General features: G+C 37.5%; 1 protein-coding gene across 1 annotated transcript in view; it reads left to right on the top strand.

Moving 5' to 3' along the window:
- The window catches only part of LOC126284410 (serine/threonine-protein phosphatase 6 regulatory ankyrin repeat subunit C-like), a 312,174-nt gene that overhangs the window by 57,275 nt on the left and 232,173 nt on the right, over positions 1-22,726 (top strand). The window contains exons 3-5 of the mRNA XM_049983326.1: positions 5,070-5,264; positions 15,621-15,920; positions 20,431-20,487. Coding sequence (XP_049839283.1) covers positions 5,070-5,264; positions 15,621-15,920; positions 20,431-20,487 — 552 coding nt within the window. The remainder of the gene's footprint in view (positions 1-5,069; positions 5,265-15,620; positions 15,921-20,430; positions 20,488-22,726) is intronic.

Below are 22,726 nucleotides of genomic sequence, written 5' to 3' on the forward strand. Positions count from 1 at the left end.
GGTGGAGCACTCCAGACACCACCAATCAATCAATCAATCAATCACTTCCATAAGTTATCCAACACGCTGGCATCCTACTTCTGTGTTGGACCACCACCTACCAACCATTATCCTACCCACAGTGTTCCTCCTTGTCCACCCCTCACAGCACCTAACCTCTGCCTAGCTGACCTTTTCAACTTGCCACATCCCCCAAGCACCCTACCAACACTCCACACAAATCATGAGCCAAAACATTCCCATAATACTGTTGTTAACCTTTCCACCAAAATCCTGAGTTCCAGAGAAGCTTTAGTCCTATCCAAAGATGTCACCTTTAGCCCCACACCCAAATTTAACCATGCTGGACTTGTCAAAGACCAGGTCTCCTTCTCTTGATCCCTGTAATGGAAACATTTCTTTGCTGTCAGTCCCTCCAACCAAAGCCAACCTAATTCCAACATTGATCCCTGCCTCTCCTAGTTCATACTAGCATTCCAACCATGCCACACACACCCTCCCCCCTCATCCCACCTAACTACCTGCTGGTCACCTACCAAGAATTCCTTACTTCCGATTTAGGCTCAGCATCCTTCCCCAAGTCCCTTCCTCAGAGCAATGACCTTTCAGCAGAAAAAAAGAATAGCCATACACAACCTCAAAACTAATCCTTACCTAATCATTATACGGCTCCACCACTGTTGTTATGAATCATAGTGACTACCTGGTGGAAAGCCTCCACCGATTATCTTACTCCTCCACCTATAAACTCTGCCAGAGTGATCCGATCCCAGAAGTCCAACACAATCTCCAGTTACTACTTAAAGGCTTTGGCCCTTCCCAGAACCTCTCTAAATCAATGTCCCTACTCACCCCTATGACACCCTGAACACACACCAACTACAAGCTCCCCAAAATCCACAAACCCAATAATCCAGGATGCCACATTGTGGCTGGTTATAGTGGCCCCACTGAAAGAACTTCGGACATCATTGACCATCACCTCCAGCCAACTGCCCATTATCTAGCCTCCCACATCAAAGATACCAACCACTTCCTTCACCGACTCTCCATCATCTCCACCCCTTTACCTCATGGATCCCTACTCGTTACTGTTAATGCTGTCTCCATACCCATCAGCACCCTCATATCCATGTTCTTACCACTATTGAACACTACCTTTCCCAATGTCCTTCAGTCTCCAAACACACAACTTCATTCCTCATACAACTTACTATCTTTTTGTACTTTGTTGATATTTCTAACTGGAGTTTCCATTATTTGGCATTTGAAAACTGTTGTTCAAATATTACAATTTTCTCCATCACTTGTAAGTAATATGATTATGTTGTTTTACTACTGATTTCATGAGTGCTACTGTTGGGTTTACTGCATCAATGTTTCTAAAACTCATAAAAGTTATGCAATAGCTATCATACTACATTTTTACTTGGGGAAACTGTTATATGAAATAATCCACATTACAAGTTCCACATTAGATTAGATTAGTTTTTCATTCCATAGATCCGTGTTGAGGAGATCCTTGTGGATGTGGAATATGTCACCATTTTTTATTTTTTATTTTTATTTGTAAGCTGAAATAACAATACTAATAGTATAAATATATACAACACATCATTTGTTTCTATTAAAAAATTCGTCAATGGAGTAGAAGGAGGTGGCCACTAGTAAGTCTTTCAGGCTCCTTTTAAACTGATCTCTATTTGTAGCTAAATTTTTTATGTTTGCTGGCAAATTATTGAAGATGAGTGTTCCTGAGTAGTGGATGCCTTTTTGAACTAAAGTAAGTGCTTTTAAATCCTTGTGCAGATCATTTTTGTTCCTGGTATTGTACGTATGAACTGAGCTGTTTGTTGAAAAAAGAGATATATTATTTAGGACAAATTTCATTAAGGGGTAAATATACTGAGAGGCAGTAGTTAGTATACCCAGTTCTTTGAAGAGGTTTCTACAAGACGTCCGTGAGTTTACTCCACAAATAATATGTATTACACGCTTTTGGACTCTGGAAACTTTTGTTTGACTTGAAGAGTTACCCAAAATATTAAAGCTTTTTCACTTTTATGTCACCTATGTCTGCTAACACTCGAATTGCAAATAAAGATTTGTTAAGGCGTTTCTGCAGTTCTGTGGTGTGCTCCTCCCAACTGAATTTATTATCAAGTTGTAATCCCAGGAATTTAAGACTGTCAACCTCTTCTATCTGCTCTTCTTCATACTTTATGCATATGCTGGGTGGAAACCTCTTACAGGTTTTGAATTGCATATAGTGAGTCTTTTCGAAGTTAATGTCAGTGAGTTTTCTTTAAACCATTTATTAATATCCATGAAAATATCATTAGCAGATCTTTCTAGAACTACATTCCACATACTATTTATTGCAATACTTGTGTCATCTGCAAACAAAACGAACTCTGCTTCTGGCAGTGTAAATGATGAGAGATCATTAATGTACACAAGAAAAAGCAATGGCCCTAAGAGGGATCCTTGTGGGACACCACATGTAATTTCTTCCCATTCTGACTGATGACTTAATTCACTAGTCCCTAGCACTGACACCCTTTGTTTCCTGTTAGCGAGGTGTGACTTGAACCATTTTGCAGCACTGCCCGTGACACCATAGAATTCTAATTTATTTAAAAGAATGTTGTGGTTTACACAATCGAATGCCTTTGACAAATCACAGAAAATATCTGCTGCTTGTAACTTGTTATTTAATGAATTAAGCACATTTTCACTGTAAGTGTAAATAGCCTTTTTGATATCAGAACTCTTAAGAAATCCAAACTGTGTTCTTGATAATATGTTATTTGTGGTCAGATGGTTGAGAAGCTGCCTGTAGATTACTTTTTCTAAAATTTTTGAGAATGCTGGCAAAACTGAAATCTGTCTGTAGTTTGATGGCACCTCTTTATCCCCTTTCTTGAATAGAGGCTTAACATCTGCATATTTCAGCCAGCCAGGAAATGTCCCAGTTATAATTGACTGGTTACACAAGTAACTTAGAATTGTACTAAACTCACAAGAACATGCCTTAATTAACTTTGTTCATAATTCATTGTAACCACTAGAATGCTTTGTTTTTAAAGATTTTATTATGGAAGTTATTTCTTTTGGTGATGTGAGTGACATATTCATGTACCTGAAGCTATTTGTAAAGGCTAATTTCAGATATTCAAGGGCATCATTTACTGATCCTGACAATCCCATTCTATCAGTAACGGATATAAAGTACTTGTTAAATAGATTTTCCACACTATGCCCATCGGTTACTAATGTGTCATCTACCCTTAGTGCTATTTGCTCCTTTTCCTTTCTGGTTCTACCAGTCTCCTCTTTCACTATATCCCATGTTGTTTTTATTTTGTTCCCTGACATTAATATCTTCTTCTCATAGTGAATTTGTTTAGATGTCTGAATTACTTTGTTTAATATTTTACAGTATTCCTTGTATTTAGCTAAATCATCAGCATTGGAGCTATTCTTGGTCGACAGATATATTTTCCTTTTTGTCTTACAGAAAATCTTTATTCCTTGTGTGATCCATGGTTTTATTATAGACTTCTGTTTAATTTGAGTAACTTTTAGAGGAAAACAGTTTTCAAACATGGCACTGACATTGTTTATAAATGTGTTATATTTTTCATTCATGTCACGAGCACTATAAACATCTTTCCAGTTCATATCTTTGAGCAGTTTTCTAAAACACTCAATTTTTGGTTGATTGAATACTCTCCTGATCTCAGATTTAGCAGTCTTGATAATCTGCTTAGAATTTACATCTAAAACAAGGAGCTGCATGTCATGATCTGATAGTCCATATATAACAGGTTTTATGATATGATTTTGTTCCTTTGATTTGTCTATAAAAATGTTATCAATGGCTGTCTTTGAGGATTTAGTGATCCTAGTTGGAAAGTTTATAATGTGAGTTAGATTGAAAGACAACATTACTAACTGCAGCAAATGTTTACTGGAAGATTGAATTAGAAAATCTGTATTTAAGTCACCAGCAATCAAAATTTCTTTGTTTCTTACTGTTAAATAACCCAAAAGAGCTTCTAAATGATTTATGAATAGATTATAATTTCCTGCAGGTGCTCAGTAAATAGTTACTATTATATAGGATCTGTTATGGAACTCTACTTCTGTTGCACATGCTTCTAGATGCTGCTCTAAACAGAATTTATTAATGTTAATGTTCTTTAATTTATGGCAGTTTTTAATAAATGTGGCAACTCCACCTCCCTCCATATCTACTCTGCAGAAGTAGGAAGCTAGCTTAAATCCTGAAATGTCTAACATATCTATACCAGTGGTCACTTGATGTTCAGAGAGGCAGATTATGTCAATTTCGTTAGATGAATTCATTTCATCGATACAAATGAGTAGTTCATCAACTTTATTTCTGAGTCCCGGAATGTTCTGGTGTAATAAAGATAACTGATACTGCATACTAATGGAATTATAACTACTTTGGTGAAGATGAACTGGCAGTTTTTGATTACATTCTGTTAAACATTGTTTAAATGGAGGCTGTATGCTAAAATCTGACTCCTGTTCATTTATTTTCTCAAACTGAGTCTGTCTGCCAATATCTGTTAATACTCGTTTTCTATCCCCCTTCCCTATCCTAAAAAAGTCATACCTCTGACGCCTGTGACCACTGGTATTTTACCACTTGTGACAGTGTCCCCCCTTAAGTTTTCTGCAATCAAGCCAGACAGTTTTCCCTTCCCTTTCCTACTGAGGTGAAGGCCATGCCTAGTGTAGTCCCACCTATCAATAGCATCCACAGGAATCACTACATGTGAGTTTCCATTTCTACACATTGTTAATTATGTCTTAAGTAACATTAGAGGAACATAGGAACAGTTAAGAATTAGCAGTTTGGAAAATCATTCAAGGGTTTAGACTGTGTTATGTCGGTAAATTCATTGATTTATGAATGAATGTTTATGGTTTACTCCCTTTTAATTTTTAAAGTATTGTTTATTGGAACATTTTGCATATCAGAGTTTTAAATACAATTAATGCACTAATTGTTTTAGTTTGTTTTCTGTCTGTAGGCACTGAAAGAACTGGTCTCAAATGGTGCTGATCCAAATGCCAAAGACAGTTATGGTCAACCAATTTTATTAGGTGCTGCTAATAATGTGGGAATCCTCAAATATTTGTTGGAAGATGTTCATCTTCCAATAGAAGCCTGTGATAAACATGGCTATACACCTCTTTTGAGAGCATCAGCAAGTGGAAATCTGTCTGTGAGTTCTACCAATACTCTTAAGTATCAGTATGAATTAAAATTGCCTATGATCCATTACAGCACATGATGCTATGTCCAAGAACCTTTCAAACAGTTTGTATTTTATCTTTATTTTTACAAAGAGATAGCTAAGTTGACCATCACTTACCTTCAAGGTGTGAGATTTATGAGGGATACACACCTCAATTCTTTGTACCTGGGAGTACGTTTCCTATCATACTTATAACAGTAATGAGTAAACCAGCTGCATATTGATGATGAAGGTGGTAGACACACACACACACACACACACACACACACACACACACACACACACACACACACAATATGACACACACACACACACACACACACACACACACACACACACACACACACACACAATATGTTCAGTTTTGTGACAAAGTTGAGCTCCCACAGTTCTACTGTCCAAAGATTCAATGTACACATATGACACAGATATGAAAAACTCACATTACACAGATATTACAATAGATTTCATTTTTCTTTTAATATTGACACTTCCTCCAAAGAAAACTAAAAGGTGAGCACTGAATTTCACATGGCTTTAATCTTCTGCACTCCAATCCTTTCACGCAGTACCTAGAGTCAAATCCTATCCAGTGGCTTGGTTAGTTGATCAACTAACTCATTGGTCCCACCAATATGTTCTAATTCAAGATTCTCATTCAAGAATCTTTCTCTGACGTAGAAGTGATGGACTTCTACGTGCTTTGATTTTCGATTATATGTTGGGTTTTTGGACAGTTTGACTGTACTTGCATTGTCAACATACAGTGTAGGAGGTTTCACTTGTTTGGAAGTTCCAATCAGTTCATATAACAACCTTTTTAACCAGATCAGCTCCTTTGCTCCTCCACTGGCTGATATTATTTCTTCTTCCATGGTAGATGTTGCCACTGACTTTTGTAATTGACTGGTCCATGATACAGCCCTATGACTGATAGTTGCTACGACGCCAGTCATTGAACATCTTGTGTCCTTGTCACCAACATAATCAGCGTCACTGTAGACTTTCAACCTCTCTTTTTTGTTGTACTTAATTCCATAGTCCGCTGTATGCTTCAAGTACCTAAAAAAATATTTTACTTGGTTCCAATCTTGAACTGTAAGTTCTTTCATCACTCTCACTGTTTTGCTCACTGAAACAGCAATATCCAGACATGAGACTGCAGTTAAATACATCAGACAACCCACTGCCTCTCGATAAGGAACTTTGGCTGTGATTTTCTCTTTGACATTATTTTCTACACATCCAATTGGAGTAGAAACTTCATTACAATCAGCCATTCCAAATCTTTTCAGAATTTCCTTTGTGCAATCTTCTTGTTTTATTGCTATTGACCTGTCTTCATTTTTCTGTATCTTCATACTCAAAAAGTTGTTGAGAGACCCTCTAGTTGCATGAAACCCCAGCTTCAACATTTTCATGAACTCTTTAATATCTGATCTGTTGCTGTCCACAACTAAACCATCAGCAACATATAAACAGCTCTTGTTGCTTTAACAGTAGAAGAGACACAGATCAGCATCGCTGTTTTTAAATCCCACCTTCATCATGAAGCCTAGGAAATTTTTGTTTCAACAACATGATGCCTGTCTGAGACGTTACAGACTTTTCTTCAGCAAACAAACATGTCCAGTACCATCTTCAAAACCTTCTGGTTGTTCCATGTATACATCTTCTTCAAGTACATCTTTTGAAAAGCTGTTTTGACAGCAAACTGGTCAAGCTTCAATTTCTCTGCTGCAGCTACTGCCAACAGAGTTCAAATTGTATCGCAATGCATGACAGGGCTTCCTTCATAATCAATTCCTCATCTTTGTATGTGTCCTTTAGCTGCAAGTCAACCCTTGAAGTGAATTTTCCCATTTTATGCAGTTTTCTCCTGTAAGACCAATAGATTTTGAAAAATCTGTGCAACACTTGGACGCTCAACTAATATCCAAGTGTTATTCTCTTTCAGGAACTTTAATTCTTCGTGAATGGTCTTCAGCCACTGATTTTCATTGCTAGACTGCAAAGCTTCTACATATGAGCTTGGATCCTTGTCCCTGATGATGGCAGTTCTAGCCACATGCACATAATCTCCACTGGTAATCCATTCTGGTTTCTTCTTCTCACATTTTCTTCTTCATTCTCACTCAGTATTTTTCTTACTCCAGAACTTGATACCATATCCAAATTTCACTCCTCCTTATTACTTCCTCCGGAACTTATTTTTATCTCTAAGTCTTCTTCCACTTCATTTACTCTTGCTGTTCTCTTGTCATGGCTGACAGCTTCTGATTCCTTTTTCTCATCAGAAGCTTGATTAAGCTGACTCTGTTGAACAGTGTCTTCACCATCAACTTCAATTCAGCAGTTCTGGTGCACAGATAGCATACATCTTCAGGCTTGAATTTTGGAGTTAACAGGAACCATTCATGCAGAAATCTTTTTAAAACACACAAAATATTAACAATGACCTCACAGTATATCTTATCTCTTATGTGATTTTCAGCTAAGAACCTACACATATACAAAACCAATACTTCTTATCATGACTATGACACAAGAACAAATCATGATTTTCATGTTGACAGAAAAAACTTGAGTCTGATACAAAAGGGAGTATACTACTCAAGCATAAAGATGTTTAATGCACTCCTGTCTGACATAAAAAATCTTACCAAAATTTAAGAGTAAATTGAAGGAATATCTTCTGTAAAAAGCGTTTTACTCTCTTAATGAATTCTTTAATGTAACATTGTAACTTAGATGTAATACTTCACTTGTAATATCTGCTGTTGCCACTTTGTAACTTATTACATATTACACCAGTATAGGAATTCTTGTTCAGGCAACTGACACTGTCAAATTCCTACTACTGTATAGTTTTTAATATGGAAAATTGTAATTTATTATTTTATCATTTTATACCTCTGTTTTACCACAGGAAGTGCTTAAGCCTGTAACTATTAACATACTTTTTTTCTTATACGCCAATTGCAATTTACATTTGTTAGCATATACAATTAGGCCTCTGTGTTAATTTATATTGTGACTCATCCCATATCCATGCAATTCTTTTGTATACCAGATCTACGGAACAGAAATTAATAAATAAATGAATCCATGGCTTTGAACAACTTTTCTTTGAGATGGGATCCAGACTCTAAAGCCACCTCTGTCATTTACGCACCCCATCAGATGTCCAAGCACAGCTTTGTCATCAAATTTTGAATTGCACATGACATTCTGTTCACAAGATTCTCAGATGATCCAGGTTGCCTGCTGGTCATCCATACCACAGTTCATACAGCGGTTTGTTTTCTGTAAAGGACTTCCCAGTGAAATTTAAAAGATATGTTGCAGTATTGCATGCTTCTGTCCACAGTTCCTTTGGCAATTTATTGGGGTTCAATGTAGAACATGCACACTCCACAATAGTGTGGTTTTCTCTTTCTGCAACACCATTTTGCTGTGGTGTGTAAGGTGGAGTGATGCAATGCTCTACGCCTCTGCTTGCCAGCAATTCTGAGACTTTCTTGTTATCAAACTCTCTTCCTCAATCACACTGAACCGTTTGAGAACATGACCATTTGTCTTGGTTTCATTGAAGAACTACTACAGGACACTGTTGACATAACTTTTCTGCCTAAGAAAGAAAATTGTATGGAACTTTTCTAAAATCATCTTTCAAACATATGTAATAGTGAGCTTTTTCAAGAGACTCTGTAGACATAGGTGCATGTATGTCTGCATGGATTCGATCACCTGTAACCATTGGTCAATTCATTCTATTCCTGAATGACAGTCTATGCATTTTTCTAAGTGCACATCCATTACAGAATTCTTCTTTGCACCCATCCACATTGATGTTCATCTGCTTCAAGATGCATTTCATGTGTTGTTTGTGTTGATGTCCAAATCTCTCATGGTAAACTTGCAGCATATCTGACAATGTCACCAAAGTCACTTGAGGTGGCTCTGTACTGGTTTAAAGACATGCATGTCAAGAACATAGCAACCATAATCATTATTGTTTGCCTAGTCACTTTGTCTTCAATTTTGACACTTTTGTCATCAAGGCTAGTACAAAAATCTCTTTGCACAATTGCTTTGACAGAGAACAAGTGAGTACTCACTTCATCAACATAAAGTACATCTTTCAGTTCACTGATTTTTCTGGCATTATTCAACTGCATTTTGATCATACAATGAAGGCTTTCATGACCAGATGGTACTGTTGTTGATAATTCTTCCAGGTTATATGGCCGTGGTCCATGGAATTCTTCTATTCCTAACGTTTCGTCCAATACTACGTTGGACATCCTCAGAGGTATGGCTGGTTGTGCTGAGTCCTGCCGACTGATTAGTCGGGCGTCGGAGAGCGGCCTAAATACCGAGGAAAGTGGGCGTCGTCTAGCTTGCACATAGCAGCAGAGAGAAAACTAGTCAAAGATAAAATGTAACTATTGATAATAGTCTGTCATAGATAAAAATCACTTATCAATTCTGTAATGCCACTTTTCATATCTCGCTTAATTTCAAGGCCTCTTCTTTTCTGTTACAATTATCTTCATGTTTATAAATTTCAATAGCCTCCCTATACAGTTGTGGATAATAGTTTGTGGAAGCACTTAAAACTGTAGTTTCAGAAAACTTAACTACATGGTCACCTGACTGAAGTGCATGTTCTGCAACGGCCAATTTATCTATTTTTCTCAGTCGGCAAAGAATTTTATGCTCCTTTACCCTCGTGTTCACACTTCTTTTCATAGTACCAAAATAGACCTTCCCACAAGTACACAGAATTTTATACACACCCCTAGATAGTGGTCTTCTATCTTTAACAGAATGAAGAACTTGTCCTATTTTTCTGGTAGGTTTGAATACCGGTTTCACTTTATGTTTCAGCAAAATTTTGCTGATTCGATCTGTAACCTTACTAATGAAAGGTAAAGACACTATGTTCTTCCATTGGTGTGTACCATCCCTGTCCTTTGGCCTGCTGTAATTAGGTCTTAAAACTCTATTAATTTCTTTGTTTGAGTACCCATTCTTTTCGAGGGCCTGTTTCAGATGATTCAGTTCTGTATCCAGATGTTCCGGTGTACAAATCTGTTTTGCCCTGTCCACTAAACTTTTGATTACACCTCTTTTTTGTTGTGGGTGATGATTGGAGTTCTTATGCAAGTATCTATCAGTATGTGTGCTCTTCCGAAACACTTTATGTTTTAGACTGCCATTGGTCTGTCTCATCACAAACACATTGAGAAACGAAATAGTCTGGTCTTTTTCCACTTCAATGGTAAACTGAATTTTAGGGTTTATGCTATTAAGATAATCAAAAAATTTGTCTAGGACTTTTTTACTGTGTGTCCAAAACACGAATGTGTCTCTACATAACGATACCAACAACATGGTTTCTTATTTGCTTTAGTCAACGCTAATTGTTCAAATTTCCCCATGTAAAAATTGGCAATCACAGTACTCAATGGGTTACCCATGGCAACACCATCCACTTGCTCATAAAACTCTTCATCCCACTGAAACTGGCTAGATGTGAGACAGTGTCTAAACAGAGCAGCCAAATCTTCAGGGAAAACTTTTTTTATGTAAAACATAGCTTCATTGACCAGAATCATAGTAAACAGAGATACAATATCAAAACTGACCAGAATGTCTTCAGGAGCCAAGGTTCAACCTTCAATTTTCTCAATAAAATGACATGAACCCCTTACATAAGAATCAGTCTTACCAATGTATGGTTGTAGAAGAGTAGCTAGATACCTAGATATTTGATAAGTAGAGGAATCAATTGCACTAACAATGGGTCTCAGAGGTAGATTAATTTGGTGCACTTTAGGTAAACCATAAAGTCTGGGACACTTAGCTTCACTCCTTAGCAAAACTTTTTTATCCTTCTGTGGAATGGAAGTAGAAGACTTTATCAATGTATTAGCTTTCCTCAAGATAACAGCCATCGGGTCTCTTCTAAGTTTGTTGTAATGTCCCACCACGAATAGATCCAAAATCTTACTTCTGTAGTAAGTAAGCAATGCAGCTTCTGTGTAATCATAAATCTGTTGCACACGAGCTGTCCAAAACATTCTTCTAAATTTTAAAAATTTTGGTATGGAAGAGGAGTCTCTGCAATGTAGCGAAAAAGTTAAAGTGCAAAGTAAATCTGCTTTTTCCTTATGTGTATTGGACGAAACATTAGGAATAGAAGAATTCCATGGACCATGGCCATTTAACCCGGAAGAATTACCAACAACAACTGCATTTTAATTTTCACATTTCCATGTCCATGAGACAACATGCTCACACCTCTTTTCCCAATAGGAATCTTTTCAGGGATGACGAATATCATGTATGATATGAAGTATTGTTTATTTGCAGTTATGGGATTTGTGGCACCACTGTCACAGTACCAACTGTTGATTCCAACACTGTTTTCGACTGAAGCACTAAAAACATGTGACAAAAATGAAACATTCTTTTCCATGTTCTTTTGAGAATGATTGATGCGAATGTTATCTGTCTTTTTCATTGGACACTCTACTGCCCAGTGGCCTACCTGCCTGCATTTGTGACATACTGTTTACATTGTCTTCTAGTGCATATGCTTGCAACAGCATCAACACATGCAATTTCCACTTTGCCCAGTCTTCAGGTGCTTCGATTTTTTCCACTTGTATTTTGTAGTCACCAACACCAGCTGCCATTTTTGTTGAACACACAAACAATGGGCAAATTCACGTTGTTTCAGTCACAAGCGAAAACAATTACTTCATGGCTGTTCACATGCAATATGTGCCCATAACCTGTTAAGATTATTTATTTAAAACAGACTACAAAGTGCATAAGATTTACAAAAAAAAGTGGTTCCTCACAGATACACCATTACACACACACACACACACACACACACACACACACACACACACACACACACACACACACAAACTAGGTTCAATTTTGTTGCAAAGATGAGAATCCTCGGTTCTACTGTCCAAAGATTCATGTGTACACATATGACAAAGTTATGAAAAATTTGTATTACATGGATATTACAATACAGTCATTGGGGGGGGGGGGGGGGGGAGGGGGGGCATTTCAGGTTGCTTGGAAGCCAAGTTAATATGATCCCATGAGGTATAAGAACCTCTTTTTGCTTGATTCTGAGTGATGTTTGAAGTTCATCAATGGGTAGGAGCTTGTTGTTCTTGGTGCTAATGGTGTAGGACATGGCTTCCTCAAACTCAGTGAATGATGTCTTTTAAAAAATTCTGGCACCAATCTGAAACAGCACAGTTATTTGTCTGCCAACTTTCTGTTTACAATGGAGTACAGTTAAGCACAATAAACACTTACATGTTGTTGTTGTTGTTGTTGTTGTTGTTGTGGTCTTCAGTCCTGAGACTGGTTTGATGCAGCTCTCCATGCTACTATATCCTGTGCAAGTTTCTTCATTTCCCAGTATCTACTGAAACCTACATCCTTCTGAATCTGTTTAGTCTATTCATCTCTTGGTCTCCCTCTACGATTTTTACCCTCCATGCTGCCCTCCAATACTAAATCGGTGATCCCTTGATGCCTCGGAATATGCCCCACCAACTGATTCCTTCTCCTAGTCAAGTTGTGCCACAAATTTCTCTTCTCTCCAATTCTATTCAATACCTCCTCTTTAGTTATGTGATCTATCCATCTAATCTTCAGCATTCTTCTGTAGCACCACATTTCAAAAGCTTCTATTCTCTTCTTGTCTAAACTATTTATCATCAATATTTCACATCCATACATGGCTACACTCCATACAAATACTTTCAGAAATGACTTCCTGAAACTTAAATCTATACTCAATGTAAACAAATTTCTCTTCTTCAGAAGCGCTTTCCTTGCCATTACCAGTCTACATTTATATCCCCTCTACTTTGACCATCATTAGTTATTTTTCTCCTCAAATAGCAAAACTCCTTTACTACTTTAAGCCTCTCATTTTCTAATCTAATTCCCACATTATCACTCAATTTAATTCGACTACATTCCATTATCCTCATTTTGCTTCTGTTGATGTTCATCTTATATCCTCCTTTCAAGACATTGTCCATTCCGTTCAGCTGCTCTTCCAGGCCCTTTGCTGTCTCTGACAGAATTACAATGTCATCGCCGAACCTCAAAGTTTTTATTTCTTCTCCATGGATTTTAATTCCTACTCTGAATATTTCTTTTGTTTCCTTTACTGCTTGGTCAATATACAGATTGAATAACATCGGGGATAGGTTACAACCCTGTGTCACTCCCTTCGTGACCACTGCTTCCCTTTCATGCCCCTCGACTCTTATAATTACCATCTGGTTTCTGTACAAATTGTAAATAGCCTTTCACTCCCTGTATTTGACCCCTGCCACCTTCAGAATTTGAAAGAGAATATTCCAGTCAACATCGTCTACAAATGCTAGAAATGTAGGTTTTCCTTTCATTAATCTGAGGCTCTGAGCACTATGGGACTCAACAACTATGGTCATCAGTCTTTCCTTAATCTATTTTCTAAAATAAGTCGTAAGGTCAGTATTACCTCATGTGTTCCATTTCTAAGGAATCCAAACTGATCTTCCCCAAGGTTTGCTTCTACCAGTTTTTCCATTCGTCTGTAAAGAATTCATGTTAATATTTTGAAGCCATGACTTATTAAACTGATAGTTCAGTAATTTTCACATCTGTCAACATTTGCATTCTATAGGATTGGAATTATTATATTCTTCTTGAAGTCTGAGGGTATTTCGCCTGTCTCATACATCTCTCTCAGCAGATGGTAGAGTTTTCTTAGGCCTGGCTCTCCCAAGACTGTCAGTAGTTCTAATGGAATGTTGTCTACTCCCGGGGCCTTTTTTCGGCTTAGGTCTTTCAGTGCTCTGTCAAACTCTTCACGCAGTATCATATCTCCTATTTCATCTTCATCTACATCCTCTTCCATTTCCATAATATTGTCCTCAAGTACATCGCCCTTGTATAGACCCTTTATATACTCCTTTCACGTTTCTGCTTTCCCTTCTTTGCTTAGAACTGGGTTTCCATCTGAGCTCTTGATATTCACGCAAGTGGTTCTCTTTTCTCCAAAGGTCTCTTTAATTTTCCCGTAGGCAGTATCTGTCTTACCCCCAGTAATATGTGCCTCTATATCCTTACATTTGTCCTCTAGCCATGCCTGCTTAGCCATTTTGCACTTCCTGTCGATGTCATTTTTGAGACGTTTGTATTCCTTTTTGCTTGCTTCATTTACTGCATTTTTATATTTTCTCCTTTCATCAATCAAATTCAATATCTCTTCTGTTACCCAAGGATTTCAACTAGCCCTCGTCTTTTTACCCACTTGTTCCTCTGCTGCCTTCACTACTTCATCCCTCAAAGCTACCCATTCTTCTTCTATTGTATTACTTTTCCCCATTCCTGCCAGGAAGTTTCATATCAGCGCACACTCCGCTGCAGAGTGAAAATCTCATTCTGGAAACATCCCCCAGGCTGTGGCTAAGCCATGTCTCCACAGTATCCTTTCTTTCAGGAGTGCTAGTTCTGCATGTCTCGCAGAAGAGCTTCTGTAAAGTTTGGAAGGTAGGAGACGGATACTGGCAGAAGTAAAGCTGTGAGTACCGGGCGTGAGTCGTGCTTCGGTAGCTCAGTTGGTAGAGCACTTGCCCGCGAAAGGCAAAGGTCCCGAGTTCGAGTCTCGGTCGGGCACACAGTTTTAATCTGCCAGGAAGTTTCAACACATAAATTCTTTCCCTTAGTGAAATTAAATTACCTACTTTCAAATATACATTTTTTTGTGTGGAATTGTTCATCATATCCCTGTGTTCACTGTACCCCAGCCTCCTGCATCCAATAATTAAAAAAAAAAAAAACATTAAAAATATTCTATTTGTAGTACAGCAATATTAGCAAGTCTTTCCTCATATGTCCTAGTTTCAGCTATTTCTTCCTGTTTATGAATTCACTCAATCAATATTTAAAATTTTCTTACTTCTGTGAGTAGCGGGCTATGTTTCACTTGTTTCTTTTTCCTAGTGCTGTATACTAATGAGTCAGTCACACTACTCCTCAACAGTATAATGAGCAAAATGATGCAACCATTAGGGCAGTGATTGCCTCTTTATCATTTGCATAATCATTAAATTACTTCTGAAATGCCTCTAAAAAAGTCTTGTGATTGTGGAAACACAAAACTCATTTATCTGTTGATCTTCTGCAATATTTCTACCTTATAATTATGAGAATATTTCTTAGAATGATCTATTCATAGTTGTAGTAATGACAGTCTTCAACATAATTATTGTCACTTAGGTTGTGCAGTATCTGGTCTCATCTGGTGCCAACCTCTTGGCTAGAACTGCACTGGGCGAGACAGCATTGCACCTTTCTGCTCGCAGTGAGTCAGTGGAGACATTCCAATTCCTCCAACAGTCAGGAGTTCCAATGGATATCCTGGATATTCGAGGCCGAACTGTGCTTCACCATGCAGCTCAGTTTTCATGTCCAAACATGGTGGAATATATTCTGAAAGGCAGCTGGTGGCCTGTTGACTGCCAAGACAAGAATGGGCAAACACCACTGATGTTGACAGCAGACTTCCCAAGAAATGAGGTACATAGTTATTATGATACAATATACATACGTAAAATACTAGTAGAATCTAATTTATGTTAACCATATAGTGTGTTTTAAAATTAAATGAAAGTAACTTCATACTTGATGAAGGTATAATGTTATTTTCCCTTCTTTTCCATTTCCATATTATCATAAGGATATGTTACATTAGCTGACTTTAATAAGTGTAGAATATTAAATAGCTCCATAATTGGAGATATTGCACTTGTTTAAAAGCCCTCAAATAGATTGTCACTAATTAAATGAATAAGTTATACAATTGATATGAGCTAAGTCAGTATAACACACACACCAGTACATATACAACATTTATATCACATAAAGTGAAAGAGTAAATTAATGGTGAGACAGAAGTTTTCCAGAGCCATGTACCATAGTCAGATTATAGTGAGAAAGCGGAGCACATAAAAATATTTCATCAATATGATGGTGACAGTTAGTTGATAGTGTACTTCCCATAAGTTTTTTTGTAATAATTGATTCTTACTGCTATTATAGTTCTTATAATCTACATCTGTTAAGACCCTTCCTGATTTTCTATCAGGAGAACATAAAGTCTTGAAAAGCAAGTGAAAAGATCAATATTGCAAATTCCAGGATGGTAAAAGTAAACACAACTGAGTAGAGATAACCACTCACCTGTAGCTGGTTATGAGCTTCTCATACAGACTGAAAAATCAAAAGATACTTTACAGAAATATTATACATAACAGCTATTCACCTTATAGTGGAGATGCTTAGTCGCAGATAGGCACAGCAAAATGAGTTTTACACTTAAAGCTTTTGGCCAATGGCTTTTGTCAACAATAAACACACACACACACACACACACACACACACACACACACACACACACACACACACACATATGCAGGCAAACGAAACTCACAAACATGACTGCAGTCTCAGGCAACTGAAACCACACTGTGAGCAACAGCACCAGTGCATGATGGGAGTGGTGACTGGGTGGAGGAAAGGAGGAGGCTGGGGCTGGGAGGGGGAGGGATAGTCTGGTGGGGATGGCGGACAATGAAGTGCTGCAGGTTGGGCGGCGGGCAGGAGAGAGGTGGGGAGGGAGGGGGAAGTAGCGGAAAAGGAGAGAAATAGAGAGAACTAAATGAAATAAAATAAAATAAGCAAAAAAAAAAAAAAGACTGTGTGTGGTGACAGAATGACAGCTGTGTAGTGCTGGAATGGGAGCGGGGAATGGGTTGGATGGGTGAGGACGGCAACTAACACTGCTCACTTGCTTTTCAAGACTTTATGTTCTCCTGATACAAAATCAGGAGGGGTCTTAACAGATGTAGATGAAATATAATAGCAGTAGGAATCAATTATTACAAAAAATGCTTCTGGGAATATCGTTACATTCCATTCTGGATTTCCCATTGTTTGAGACATAACAGATAAACATTTGAAAATCACAGAAACTAAGCAGATGCACCTAAAGAGATACAGGTAGTATTAAATTACAATAGAAAAGGCTAAGTGACTATACACATAAAAGCTAGAATAAAGTCCTCAGTCACAGATCTAAATGAGTACTGCATTCAACAGCTCTTTCAGCACTGTGCTTTATATTAGGTTAGTGCACAAGTTCATAGCATTTTGTTTTGCATGTTGGTATTGTGGTTGCTGTGGGTGTATTTATCAATTTTCATTTTTGTGGTTCACTGTTGCTATTCGAGTTTACGTATTGTCATTTTGTCATTTGGACATAGTGACTGGAACTTTTGACACTAGAAAACTGAGTGCCAAGAGGAGAAATTGGAACATTTTTGACACATTCTTCTGTTTGAGTTCAACAGAGGGGTGACAGCAGCAGAGGCAGCCAGAAACATTTGCGACATGTATGAGGATAGTGCCACTGGACAGAATATGGTAAGAAAATGGTTTTCTCATTTGAGGGAGGATTGTTTTGACATTAGTGACTCTCCACATTCAGGAATTCCTTCTTAGTTTGCTGAATATCGTTTGAACACATTAAGCCACACTGATCCACTTAGTGTACTCAAGAACTGGCAAATGTGATGGACTGTGATCATTCCACCATCATGGTACATTTGTATGCTATAGGAAAGGTTCAAAAATCAGGCGTGCGGGTAACACAGTGGGTGGCCATATCTCTGCTTACATCATTAATTAGCTCATGAACAACACTGACTCTTCCTAATCTGTACAATTACTGGTGACAAGAAGTGGTGTCTTTATTCTGACATAAGGAAAAGAAAGGCAAGACTGAGTCCCAATAAAAAAGGAAATTCCCTGTACAAAGACCTGCACACATCCAAGGAGGGTAATGTTATGCATCTGGTGGAACAGTGATGATGTGATGTACTGTGAATTTCTTCCCTGAGGTGTAACCATCACTGCTGACATTTATTGTCAACAGGTGAGGCATCTTACAGACACAATCCAAGAACGATGACCAGGAAGACTCCTTGAAGTTATGCTAATAGTGATAATGCATGCCCACAATCTGCTAGACTGACAAACAACACTGTACTGTAATTGGATTGGGAAGTCATTCCATGCCCATCTTATTCACCTGATCTTATTCCACAGATTTTCACCTTTTCTTTTCTCATCTAACAATCTTTAAGGAGCTTCCTCTCCAGATGAAAATGTGCTTCAAACATGGCTCAATGAGTTCTTCGCCTCAAAATGACGTGACTTCCACATCCAAATAATCAAAAAGTTACCCCAGAATTGGCAGCCTGTTGTAAATACTGAACGAGGATATATAATTGATAACTAAAGTCTCTGTTATGTGTATCTGCTATGTTTATTAAACTAGTATTGGTGACTAAAGTCTCTGTAAATAAAATAGAAAGAAACTTCCACATGGGAAAAATATATTAAAAACAAAGATTCCAAGACTTACCAAGCGGGAAAGCGCCGGCAGACAGGCACATGAACAAAACACACAAACACACACACAGAATTACTAGCTTTCGCAACCGATGGTTGCTTCTTCAGGAAGGAGAGGGAAAGACGAAAGGATGTGGGTTTTAAGGGAGAGGGTAAGGAGTCATTCCAATCCCGGGAGCGGAAAGACTTCCCTTAGGGGAAAAAAAAGGACAGGTGTACACTCGCACATACACACACACACACACACACACACACATATCCATCCGCACATACACAGACACGTATGTCTGTGTATGTGCGGATGGATATGTGTGTGTGTGTGTATGTGCGAGTGTACACCTGTCCTTTTTTTTCCCCTAAGGGAAGTCTTTCTGCTCCCGGGATTGGAATGACTCCTTACCCTCTCCCTTAAAACCCACATCCTTTCGTCTTTCCCTCTCCTTCCTGAAGAAGCAACCATCGGTTGCGAAAGCTAGTAATTCTGTGTGTGTGTTTGTGTGTTTTGTTCATGTGCCTGTCTGCCGGCGCTTTCCCGCTTGGTAAGTCTTGGAATCTTTGTTTTTAATATATGACTAAAGTCTCTGTTATGTATATCTGCTGTGTTTATTAAACTTACAAACTTATGGACCAACCTAATAATAGAACTATAAACAGACAACATAGTGGATCATTCAGTGTGCATGGCCCCAACAGGAAATGTTTTAAACTTCATCATGCAATTATAGAGAGTGGTAATGTATACTAGAAATAACTGTGAAGTCATTGTATGTGATTATTTCAATACTGATATCATCTCAAGAAATACTGATTGAGTGCATCTAGAGTTACTGACGTGCAGCTTTGTCATGTTACACACAGTAACATTTCATATGATTATAGAAGAACATACTGCAGTAGCAATTGGTAATTTATTTCTAAACCCAATTGTTTTTGATAAAATAACTGTGAGGTGATTAATAAATGTAGAAAATAAATTTTAACCATCAGCTGTTGTTGAATTATATATCATCTGCTGATTTTGGTCAAAGGCCATCATCAGTGGATGCAAAGTGTAGTAGATCATCTCATTTTCGTTTTAAGCTGATACACGATAGCAGTCATTGGAGTGAAAGCAAGTAGTTATCATAACTGGTCATTGAAGTACTACTGAACATTTCTCACAAAACTTCAAGCTAAACAGACAATGTGTACATGAGTGTGTGTGTGTGTGTGTGTGTGTGTGTGTGTGAGAGAGAGAGAGAGAGAGAGAGAGAGAGAGAGAGAGAGAGAACACTCCTTTCAATTTGTAACCACTCTTAAAGCATACAGTGTCTGATGACTGCTGGTGGGAGAGTCTTTTCGATGTCTATGTGTGAAAAACTAGAAAAATTAATTCTCCAGTTCAGGGCTATTAAGTGTGTGTGTGCACCACACACCTTTCAGCTACTACCAACGATTGTCCATATTAACTCTTGTTTAAATGAAAGACTCAGTAATTACTGCACCATACTGCTGCTAGTAACAGCTTAACTTTACTCAAAAATAGTGTGAAAAACATCTTATGTCAAAAAGCTAAATAATATGATAATTAACTACAGATTGTTTTTCAGTTCTCCTGGTTACTATTTTGTTTCAGAGAGATCGAATCACTTATATTCACTGGTTCCATATGTCAGAGGGATATTTAAACAAGGTGAGCTTCAAAATGTTTGAACTTTATAATTATAGTGTTGTAGGTAAGGTAAAGTAATCTTGAATTAAATTATCTAGAGTTTCCATTTGCTTTTGCACATGTGCTGAAAATACTGCTCAGTCAGTATGACTTAATAAAGCCACTACATCACCTAATAAACAACTCTTTCAGTCAGGGATCATTTCCTGACTTGTTAAAAGTCACTGAAATAAGACTGGTGCACAAAAGGGGAATAACTATCAATGTGCACAATTATAGGCCTATTTCATTGACATCAATACTCAGTATGTTGTTAGAAACGCTACTTCTTTATCAACTTGAGTCATTTTTGTGCAATTACAATTTACTAAAAAGCTCTCAGCACAGTTTCAGGAAGGGAAGGTCTACATAACAGCTGTAGCTACATTTTTTCAAGTGGTATTGGATAAATTTGATGATGTAAACAGAGTTAATGGCACCTTTTTACACCTCTCCAAGGCCTTTGACACTGTAAATAATTCCATTCTTTTATATAAATTAGAAACTTATGTACTGAGTGAGAGTTACCAGTTGAAACAATTGGTAAACATAAATTCCTGGGTATTATGGTGGATGAACATCGTACATGGAAGGCGCACATTAGTCAGTTATATGTTTAAAAGAATCTGTAACACATATCTGCTAAAATGCCTTTCTAGCATAATAGTGACACCTACCTTAAGACAAATATATTTTGGAGTCATACACTCCCACCTACAATATGGAATCGAGATTTGGAGTGGAGCACCAATGTTATACACGGATAGGGTTTTCAGGGCTCAGAAAAGAGGAATTAGGATAATAGCTAATATTAGTAAATGTTAGTCCTGTAGAGAATACTTTATTTATGTACAACATGCTAACAGTGTATTCCTTGTATATTCTTTGGACTATACTGTTTGTAAAAGAAAATATGGAATATAGTATAATCAATAGTGAAATACATAATTATAATACAAGAAAAAGAGAGGATTACTTCATAAAATTTAGTAATAAAAGAGCAACATATCATGTCCATTTTCTGCTGGAACACATTTTTATAACAGACTGGCAAATAATATGAAAATATTAAAGGGAAACATGTTTAAGACAAAAGTAAAGCAACTGTTAATTGATAGCCTAAATGATTTTACTCCATCAAGCATCTGTTAATTGATAGCCTAAATGATTTTACTCCATCAAGCATCTTAATGATGTCGTGTATAATTTATCTTATTTCTAAACTCTTATTAATGTTTGTATGTTTATAAACAGACTATGCCCATGACTAAAAATTGTGGACAAATAAACCATTTATTATTATTAGTATCATGTGATAGCTTTGTCATTGGTTGCTGCTTCTAACTGTGTCATTACTGGCTGCTTCTTTGTGTAGCCATGGTACTGACTGTGATATTAATGTTGCCAAATCATGACTGTATAAGCCAGTGTCTTTGCCCCACTGCTGCAATGCTCACTTTAACATCACAATGACTCGGTTTCATGCTGTGTTCAGCTATAAGCCACTGTCTTTATTGAGACTGTTATTAAATATTTTAAGCTCTATAACTTCTTTTATTAGGCTGTCCCAGAAACAGTTAACATTCATGATGACCAAGGTGTCATCAAATGCAGTTTTATGTCTGTTTTTGAAAACATGTTCAGATACTTCTATTTTTCTGGATAATGTAGTCACAGAGACCTCTCACATTCAATCCAGCATTGTTTTATTGTGTTTGTGTGACACACTTTCACAGGCCTCATGAGCTGGCATACTTTAACTGGAGTTTGAACACGGACTTACTCTTACAGCTCTTCACAAGCTTTCTAATCTTCCCTGTTACAGAACCATATAGTGGCAAAAATGCAGCCTTCTTACTCTCCTCAGTGGTTTTCTGTTAGCGGATACCTCCTAAAATTGCTTATGATATTTGTTGGATGTTATATCACTCATGTGGGAGAGCTTTTATAGGTGGTTGAGCTCATGGGGCAAGTTCTTCGCATCAAAGATAGATTTTGCTTGGTGAACTATAGTCAATATAAAAGTGTATTTTTGGAGCCTGATGGTGGTGGCTGAAAGCTTGCAGATATCAGCCTTTAAGAGTGGTTGTCTTTATACACTGTGGCCAAAACTTTGATATGGAATAAGGTGTTTATACATTGTGTAGCGGCCTCCTGTTTTTGTAACTGGAGGGCAATGTCAGATGGCAAACAAAAGCAACTGACTAGTGACTATCAAGAA

Source organism: Schistocerca gregaria, chromosome 1 (genome assembly GCF_023897955.1).
Source record: "Schistocerca gregaria isolate iqSchGreg1 chromosome 1, iqSchGreg1.2, whole genome shotgun sequence".
NCBI lineage: Eukaryota > Metazoa > Arthropoda > Insecta > Orthoptera > Acrididae > Schistocerca > Schistocerca gregaria.